Source organism: Stegostoma tigrinum, chromosome 44, assembly GCF_030684315.1.
Source record: "Stegostoma tigrinum isolate sSteTig4 chromosome 44, sSteTig4.hap1, whole genome shotgun sequence".
In the NCBI taxonomy this organism is placed as follows: Eukaryota; Metazoa; Chordata; class Chondrichthyes; order Orectolobiformes; family Stegostomatidae; genus Stegostoma; species Stegostoma tigrinum.
Window position 1 is genome coordinate 14,611,062 of NC_081397.1, and position 9,661 is coordinate 14,620,722.

The 9,661-nt window shown below is 45.4% G+C and overlaps 3 protein-coding genes across 3 annotated transcripts; 1 reads left to right on the forward strand and 2 right to left on the reverse strand.

The window, feature by feature from the left end:
• Nucleotides 1-573: 573 nt before the first annotated feature.
• On the forward strand, nt 574-1,020 carry LOC132207242 (histone H3). The gene has a single exon (XM_059642470.1). It carries the CDS (start codon nt 580-582, stop codon nt 988-990), a length of 411 nt encoding a protein of 136 aa, XP_059498453.1. The 5' UTR covers nt 574-579; the 3' UTR covers nt 991-1,020.
• A 784-nt stretch (nt 1,021-1,804) lies between these two features.
• LOC132207157 (late histone H2A.2.2-like) lies at nt 1,805-2,197 on the reverse strand. The gene has a single exon (XM_059642333.1). It carries the CDS (start codon nt 2,195-2,197, stop codon nt 1,805-1,807), a length of 393 nt encoding a protein of 130 aa, XP_059498316.1.
• A 644-nt stretch (nt 2,198-2,841) lies between these two features.
• Nucleotides 2,842-5,559, reverse strand: LOC132206942 (histone H2B type 1-O-like). Its single transcript, XM_059642053.1, has one exon. It carries the CDS (start codon nt 5,372-5,374, stop codon nt 4,994-4,996), a length of 381 nt encoding a protein of 126 aa, XP_059498036.1. The 5' UTR covers nt 5,375-5,559; the 3' UTR covers nt 2,842-4,993.
• Nucleotides 5,560-9,661: the final 4,102 nt, after the last annotated feature.

The window sequence follows — 9,661 nt, forward strand, 5'->3', positions numbered from 1 at the left end:
TGTTCACTGCCGTTGTGGAGAATAGTTTTATTTACAGATCTAGTTGGGGGCTGGAGTTAACATATATTGCTGTATTTGTATTTCATTAACCGTTACAGGAATGATATTTCGTTCAGTTTTGATTCTGGGACACCCGTGGAAGTTTTAATTTACTTTCCATCTGCCTGTTGCAGGAAGCAATGCCAAACGCCCTCCCCCTTTCCTCACGCCTGTTACAGACAGATGAGGCAGTCCTGTCGTCCTGTCTCCGCTGATGTAGATTTTATTCAAAAAATTTAGTTTGCAAAGTACACGATTTGATCGGAGTCGGAGTTTATTTTCCTTTTAAATATTTACCTTAAACTCAGGATCGCGAGGGTAAAATCGGCGGGCTTTTTGGAAGTGACCAACTGTCATTTCAATTTAAACCAAAAAATATTTTTCTGCCTTTTCAGAACCTTCCGGAGCTGTTTCTCATGGGGTTGAGGGACGGGACTCTAACAAATCCCAGCTCTAGGGCGAGCTCTCCATTCCCTTAAATAGGCAGCGCCGCCACAGGTTCAGCATTGAGAGTAGCAGCCTGTGTGTGTGTTGCAGAGAATGGCCAGAACCAAGCAGACAGCGCGCAAATCCACCGGAGGGAAAGCTCCCCGCAAGCAGCTGGCGACCAAAGCGGCCCGCAAGAGCGCTCCGGCCACGGGCGGAGTGAAGAAGCCTCATCGCTACAGGCCCGGCACGGTGGCTCTGCGGGAGATCCGCCGCTACCAGAAATCCACCGAGCTGCTGATCCGCAAACTGCCGTTCCAGCGCCTGGTGCGGGAGATCGCTCAGGACTTCAAGACCGACCTGCGCTTCCAGAGCTCGGCCGTGATGGCCTTGCAGGAGGCCAGCGAGGCTTACCTGGTGGGTCTGTTTGAGGACACCAACCTGTGTGCCATCCACGCCAAGCGGGTCACCATCATGCCCAAAGACATCCAGCTGGCCCGGCGGATCCGCGGGGAGCGCGCCTAAACGGAGCGTGCCCGGCCCTGCACATTCACCCCGAGAAACACAACGGCTCTTTTCAGAGCCACGACACTATCCAGAGAGAGAGAGAACAGCAATCATTAGACACGATGGACTGTAGTTAATATAAACCCACAGCATACTATTGATGTTATGTCTCAATGTCACCGCTGTTACAGAAACTTAGTGCATCTCTCAGGCCCAATAATTCCCCCGAGTTGTGAAACAGGTTTATAAGTGCTCAGTAATCACAACACAGTTCAAGTACTGTACCTAACATTTTATAAATTTCCGATTCAAACGCCTTTGCTTGCCAATTGCTTCCCTTGGCGTTTCCCCAGCTGCAACTGAAGTTGACGAATGAGGATGTTGGGAAACAGTGGCCAATTCGAAAAGCCCACCAAAATATACAAACGATTTTTATATTTCTGATCGTGCAATTGAAATTTTGCCTCATCTCACACGAGTGTATTCATTCGATCCTCTGAGGAGGCTCGGTTTAGTCTCGAACGGCCCCTTTCTTGCGGGGAGTTAGCGCATGTCTTTTGTTCCCTGTCGGCATAGTGATAGGGAAACCGCTGTGAGTTACTATTTAAAGTCGCTGTCCCTGCAGTAAAACTTTATTACTCCCCTCCGACAGCTGTTCTAGTTTTCTTTAGGTTAAGGCAAAAAGGAAACGGATATTTTTGCGCATTTAGTCCCGTGTTTGCACATAAAATTAAAGTAAACCAACCAGCAGTGACAGTCTAGCTGCTTTTCACTGACTTTGTGGGTGGCTCTGAAAAGAGCCTTTGGGTTGTCAGGTTACAGAACGGTCTCTTCACTTTTTAGTGGCGCCCCCAGCGGCGGTTTTCTTGGGCAGCAGCACGGCCTGGATATTAGGCAGCACCCCACCCTGAGCGATGGTCACCCCTCCCAGCAGCTTGTTGAGCTCCTCGTCGTTGCGCACGGCCAGCTGGAGGTGCCTGGGGATGATGCGGGTCTTCTTGTTGTCGCGGGCCGCGTTACCGGCCAGCTCGAGGATTTCAGCCGTCAGGTACTCGAGCACCGCAGCCAGATAGACCGGCGCTCCGGCACCCACACGCTCAGCATAGTTACCCTTTCTCAGGAGCCTGTGAACACGGCCCACCGGGAACTGCAGCCCAGCCCGGGATGACCGGGACTTCGCCTTCGCGCGAGCTTTCCCACCACCGCCCTTTCCTCTCCCAGACATCGCCACAGTCTCACAAACACTTTCACAGAAGATGCTGTAATGCGGCCACATCCCGCCCTCTTATACCTTCGGGAGGAATGGGGGTGCGGCCATTGCTGATGGGTCACATTGTTCAGTATCTCCTAATGTCGTTTCAATGCCCAATCAGATATCTGCTTCCCTCACCAATCCGGAGAGGGCCCGGGGAGGAGGCCGGAAAATCCCGGCGCCAAATCATCAACCGCTTTCTTTCAAACTCGAAAAGCCCGCCAATAGTTTCAAAACGGGTAGAAGTTTTACAAAGAAGAATGCGTTCATTCTTGAGATAATTTACTTTTAGAATACGCCTGTATACTTCACACAATCTCTCTCTGATTCCCAGGCCTAAGTGAATCGATGTGATTATGATTTTGCTTTTTACCCTGATCCTTAAGAATAAACAGATGGCAGAAAAAGAGCCCGGCGTAAGTTGCTCTGAACAGATGCATTTTATTTCACATCAGCACCCGGATACATTGATAAAAGTATCACACAGCTGTTTCTTTGCCGTTGAACTCAATACTGCTTTAAACAATATTTTACAATCGCGCTCCCTATTGCACAAGATCAACAATATTTCTACTTTTGCGATGCCAGTCCGGCAGCTGTTCTGCTTTCATCTCGGTTCACTTTGAAATTTTCCCACCGACAGCAGAAAGCCTCATTTATAGCTTTCTGCAAAACCCGGGGAGATTTGAAAATAAAACAAAATTCCTCGGCGCGGCAAACGTAGGAAAATACCGGCGCCAAATCATCAACCGTTTTCTTACCGATTTGAAAAGCCCGCCAATATGGGCAATACGAGGAAGACGTTTTACATGAATGCGTATGATTTAATTTCCTTTTAGATTACAAATTGATCCTTGACATAACCTCTCTCGTTCTCATTCAAAACATCAGCGTCTTCCGAAAATTTTGTGATTATTGTGTGAGATCAGACTTCCCTGTTAATCTCGGTTCATTTTGAAAGACTCTACCCGACAACGGGGAACCCCACAGACTGCATTCTGAAAATAAATTCACGTAGAGATTTGGAAATTGAAAAACACAAATCGCACGATACTTCTGTTCGTATGTCTCAAATACGGGCTTATTGGTTTTGGTTACCACGAGAGAGAGTTGGGGTCGTTACCCACAGGGACAAAATCCTACAACGTGTACGAAATTGTAAAACTTAGTTTTTTTTTTCCTAAGAGGAATGAATAATTTAATTTTTCGCCGAACTTAGTTAGAACATAGAACATAACAGCACAGTACAGACCCTTCGGCCCTCGATGTTGTGCCGACCTGTCATACCGATTTCAAGCCCATCTAACCTACACTATTCCATGTACGTCCATATGCTTATCCAAAGACGATTTAAAAGATACCTAAAGCTGGAGAATCTACTACCGTTGCAGGCAAAGCGTTCCATTCCCTTACTACTCTGAGTAAAGAAACTACCTCTGACATCTGTCCTGTATCTTTCACCCCTCAATTTAAAGCTATGCCCCCTCGTGCTCGCTGTCACCATCCTATGAAAAAGGCTCTCCCTATCCACCCTATCTAATCCTCTGATTATTTTATATGTTTCAATTCAGTCACCTCTCAACCACCTTCTCTGTAATGAAAACAGCCTCAAGTCCCTCAGCCTTTCCTCGTAAAACGTTCCCTCCATACCAGGCAACATCCCAGTAAATCTCTGCACCCTTTCCTCAGCTTCCACATCCTTCTTATAATGCGGTGACCAGAACTGTGCACAATACTCCAAGTGCGACCGCACCAGAGTTGTGTCCAGCTTCACCATAACCTCTTGGTTCCAGAACTCGATCCCTCTATTAATAAAAGCTAAAACACTGTATGCCTTCTTAACAGCCCTGTCAACCTGGGTGGCAACTTTCAAGGATCTGTATACATGGACACCGAGATCTCTCTGCTCATCTACACTGCCATGAATCTTACCATAAGCCCAGTACTTTGCCTTCCGGTTCATTTTCATATTGCAAGTGCACCCTGAAATATTTATCAAAAACTCAACGCTCCTGCGGGTGAGAACGGTGAAACTTCAGTTTAAAGTTGCCGTCCCTCTTGTCGTTGATCAGACTTCACACCTGATATGGCAATCCAGCAGCTATACTAGCTTTATCTCAGTTCATTTTGAAAGCCTCTTATCGACAGCTGAGAGCCTCATTTACAGTGTTCTGCAAAAATCAGACGACGTCAGTGGCGTTTTGAAAATTTAATTTAAAAAAAGAACAAATAAATTTCAAAATCTATTCGTGGGACGACAACAGTTACTTTTCTTTCCGGGAGTGAAACTCGTGTTTCATACCCCACGGGGCACTGTACCTTCTGCCCTGATCAAGGGTTAAAGAATAACTGGAAAATATAGAATTTGCTGAAAAGTGACTCGGTGTCGATAAATATGCTCTCTATACAGGCCGGGAAAAGAGACTGGGAAATACGCAACCGACAATAAAGGGCAGAGGGTCTGGGATCAAACGAAATTATTTTTATAATTAAAAACAAAGCTTAGCGACATTCATTATCCAGACCCAGAATCAATTGTAAAGCTAAAACTTCATTTGAAAAGAAGGGTCTCGCCCCGAAACGTCAATTTACCTGCTTCTCTGATGCTGTTTGGTTTGCTGTGGTCATCCAGCTCCACATCTTGTCGTCTCAGATTCTCCAGCATCGGCTATCCAAGTTAATACGGTTCAGCTGTTTCAGTGAGGTAGTGGGTGGCTCTTAAAAGAGCCTTTGGGTTTTGGATGTGTTTTTTCAACACAATGTGGGGTCTCACTTGGAGCTGGTGTACTTGGTCACCGCCTTTGTACCCTCCGACACGGCGTGTTTGGCCAGCTCCCCGGGCAGCAGCAGCCGCACCGCGGTCTGGATCTCCCGGGAGCTGATGGTCCTGCGCTTGTTGTAATGGGCCAGGCGGGAAGCCTCCCCTGCGATACGCTCGAAAATATCCTTGACGAACGAGTTCATGATGCTCATCGCCTTGGAGGAGATGCCGGTGTCGGGGTGAACCTGCTTCATCACTTTGTAGATGTAGATAGAGTAACTTTCTTTCCTGGATCGTTTCCTTTTCTTGCCGGCTTTGCCCGGCGCCTTCTTGATGATTTTCTTGGCGCCCTTCTTGGAGGCTTGCTGCGCTTTCTTCTCATCTGGCATAGCGTCAGTCACTTTCAGACACAAAATAAGCGAAAGCCGTCTCGGAGCTCGCTTTTTATAGCCTGATCGCGTCAGCAATGCTAATGAGGGATGAGGGAAATCCTTGTTCCTGATTGGGTACTTTACAAGAATGTCACACCATGAGATTAGCCTTTCTGTGATTGGTTAGTGTCAAACACAAAGTGGATCTCTTCGGTTCTGCAACGAAATGTGAAACACAAACCGAAATTTTGTACACGGATCAAATTCCTATCTCCCTTGCAGTTGAACTGGTTGTCAATATTTTGAACACAGTCCTGCGAGATTTTAATTGTGACAAGGTGTTTTATTCCGCTCAGTGATCTTTTGTGAGTAAAATGTTACCTTGTTTCATCACCAGCTGAGATTTCCTTATTAAGCTGTGGGGAGTATTGTTTTGTGAAGACTTTCGGGTTTCTTGAGCGACAATTTGCCGAATATCTGTCATTCTCTGCATTGTGGAAATGGGAGTGCGGTTCTCGATCTGTCCCTAGAGTTGCAGTGGGGTAGAGATCGCCTGAGGTTTGTCTGGATTCTCCAGCATCTGCAGTCACCATTATCTCTGATACAATTTTAACTTCACTGCAAAGCTTCTTCCAGGGATGCCTGACTTGAAGAAGTTACCATCCTCCCTCCAGAATAAAAGCAGACTCTTTACTAAATGGGCAGAAAATTCAGAAGTCTTGCATGCAAAGAGACTTGGGAGTTCTACTCCAGGAATGTCTCACGGTAAACTCGCAGGTTGAGTCAGTAGTCAGGAAGGCAACTACAATACTGGCATTTATTTTGCCAGGACTTCAAGGCAGAGATTGACAAATTCTTGATCTCACAAGGAATCAAGGGCTACGGGGAGAGTGCAGGGAAGTGGAGTTGAAATGCCCAGCCGTGACTTAAATAGTGGAGTGGACTTGATGGGCCGAATGGCCTCACTTCCACTCCCATGTCTTATGGTCTTACGGACTTGAATATGTAAAAAAAGGATGTACTTATGAGGCTTTAGAAGACTCGAGTCAGGCCACGTTTGAAGTAGCATGTGCAGTTTTGGGCCCCATATCTCAGGAAGGATGTACTGCCCCTGGAGCAGGTTCAGAGGAGGTTCACGAGAATGGTCCCAGGAATGAAAAGCTGAACATATGAGCAATGTTTGAGGATTCTGGGACTGTACTCTTTGGAGTTTAGAAGGATGATAATCAAAACTTAGACTACTGAATGCCTGGACAGAGTGGATGTAGGGAAGATGCTTCCATTGGTAGGAGAGACTAGGACCCAAGGGCACAGCCTTCAAGTAAAGGGCAGGCCTTTTAGAACAGAGATAAGGAGAAACTTCTTCAGCCAGAGAGCGGTGAATCTATGGAATTCACTGCCACAGAAGGCTGTGGAGGCCAGGTTATTGAGTGCATTTAAGGGTGAGATAGATAGGTTTTTGATTGTCAAGGGGATCAAGGTTATGGGGAGAAGGAAGGAGAATTGGCTGAAGGAACTTCTCAGCCATGATTTAATGGTGGAGCAGACTTGATGGGCCAAATAGCCTGATTTCTGCTCCTATGTCTTATGGTCTTATAGTAACACAGTATGGACATGGGCCCTTCCGCTCAAACTGGTTCATGATGACCATGGTGCCCACTCAGCTGGATCCAATTGCCCACATTATATCCCTCGAAATCCTTCCCTTCCATGTACCTGTTCAAATGTTTTTTTTTTAAGTGTTGATATTGTGCCTGCCTCAACAACTTTCTCTGGCAGCTGATTCCACACGTGCTCCACTCTCTCTGTGAAGTTGGCACCCCTCAGGTCCTTCTTAAATTCTTGCCCTCTCACCCGAAACCTATGCCCTCCAGTTTTCAATTCCTCATCTGTGGGGAAAAAAAACAAACATGATTTGCATTTATCTGACCTATGGGCCTCATGATTTTATACATCTGAATAAGGTCACACTTCATTCTCCTACGGTCCAAGAAATAAAGTCCTACCCTGGCCAACATCTCGCTATAACTCAGGCCCACTAGTCCTGCATAAATCTTCTTTGAACACTTTCTAGTTGAACTAGGTCTTTTTTACAACAGGGTGACCAAAACTCTACACAATAGTCTGAGTCTATTCTAAATGCCTCGATCAATGAAGGCCAGCATGCTGAATTCCTTCTTCAGCACCCTACCCACCTGCGACACTGCTTTAACCAAACGACTTATCTGTACTCCTTGGTCCCTCTGTACCACATCACTAATCAGGGACCTTACCATTTACTATACAAGGCTTACTATAGTTTGACATTCCAAAGTGCAACACCTCACACCTATCTGCATTGAATTGCATTTTCCAATCCTTGGCCCACTTCCCCATCTGATTAAGATCCCTCTGTAATTTTCGATAACCTTCCCCACTATGAACGATACCGCCTAACATTGCATCATCTGTAAACTTACTAATCATGCTTTGCACATTCACATCCAGATCATTTATGTTAATAACAAATAACAAAGGTCCCAGCACCAATCCCTGTGGCACACCACAAGTCACAGGCCTCCAGTCCGAGAAACAATCTTCAACTGTCACCCTCTGCTTTGTACCATCAAGCCAATTTTGAATCCAATGAGCTAGCTTTCCCTGTTCAAGTGAGCCACAACACACTGCAGCATCCCGGAGTTTCATAAAGCCAAGGAAGAACACAGATAGTGTCTTTAGAAATGACAGTTACTCAAAATGCATTGTTCGCAGATGCCACACAACTGATGACAACAGGAAGACACAACACATCCAGTGATAGTAGTCACCAGACTATGCACTGAGGGTGTGAAATAACCACCAGGTTACTCTACCCCGTAAGAATCATGATAGCCCACGAACTGACAGCCGCTGTTGAGAATGAAGGATCCAACATTCACAATTAGCAGAACCAATGCGATTTACAAGATACCATGCAAATACTGCCACAAACCTTACCCAAGGCAAACCGGTAGGAAACCCGCCATCAGGATTCATGGACATCAACTCGCTGCCAAAAGTCATGGCCAACTACCACTCACCTTAATGCACGTGGATAAAGAGGGACACCTGTTTGACTGGGACAAGGTAGCCATCAGAGGACATCCCAAACAAAGACATGCACAAGAATTCAAACTAGAACTCCATTAACAAACATGTCCAGCTGGACACCACACACCAACCACTAAGAAACCAATCTGGAAGTGTTGCTCACCACCCCAGCAAACTGAGGCACATAAATAGCAAGAAGGACAGAATACCAACGTTTCATTCACGGTGCACTGATGATGTTGTGTAGTATGGTGATGAAATGTCTGTGAACAAACTTACAAGCTCAGTGAGCAAGTCAACAGCAGCATATTTAATGAACTGACCCTGACATTTCAGTGAAAGCGATTATCAACATGTATCTGTCAATTTCCACAATTTGACTGTCACTGTGATCAAACTCTGTCAGTTTCTGCTTGGTGGCCATGTGAGTGCAGTTATCAATAAGGACGTTTCAGATTCCGCTCTGTGAATGAGAGTAATTATCAAACTGTACATGTCAGTTAGTTTATGCTGCGTATAACTGGGAAGGCTGATTCCAGAATTTGCAGTTCTTGCTATGTCCAAGGTTGTTATCAATCTGTTCCTGTCAAGTTCGTCCATTGGATATGTGCGTGAAAGCAATGTGCACCTATCATTTGCTTCTCTGTCAATTTGCAAGTCCTGTTACCAAGATGTACCTGTGAGAACCTACTCTGAATATTTGAGTACAGTCAGCAATCCGTGCCTGTCTGTCTGTCGATTTGTGATTGCAGTTCTAAGTTTGTAGCTGTCACTTTGCTCTGTGAAATTGGGAGTGTTATCATCAATATATTCCTGCCAGTTTCAGTCTCTGTGAATGCGAGTACAGCAATGAATATGTGCATAATAGTTTCTATTATGTGACTATGTGAACATTTTTCATCAACCTTTTACTTGCAGTTTCTGAAGTATTAATATGGTCAAATACCATTTTTTTCCTGTCTGACCCTGCAATATGAATGCTTGAGTTTAGGTAGTACTACTCCTAAAAGTGGATCAGTTGTCAGGCAGCCAATAATATTATCGGTGGACGTGTGATTCATTATGTGAAGTTGATATTTGAGTAATTCTATGCAGATTTCCTTCAATTCCTGATGGTATACTTTGGACAAGGATTCAGTCTACCAATCTTCAAAACTGGTGTAAATGTCAATGGGTTATTTTAGGTGAAACCTGTTCAAACTGGGTATTTTGAATGGAGAGAGAAGCAAAATAAAG

Bases quoted from the DNA above. Each gene is read 5' to 3' on its own strand.
- LOC132207157 (XM_059642333.1), bottom strand. From the start codon at position 2,197: ATGTCTGGGAGAGGAAAGGGCGGTGGTGGGAAAGCTCGCGCGAAGGCG.
- LOC132206942 (XM_059642053.1), bottom strand. From the start codon at position 5,374: ATGCCAGATGAGAAGAAAGCGCAGCAAGCCTCCAAGAAGGGCGCCAAG.
- LOC132207242 (XM_059642470.1), top strand. From the start codon at position 580: ATGGCCAGAACCAAGCAGACAGCGCGCAAATCCACCGGAGGGAAAGCT.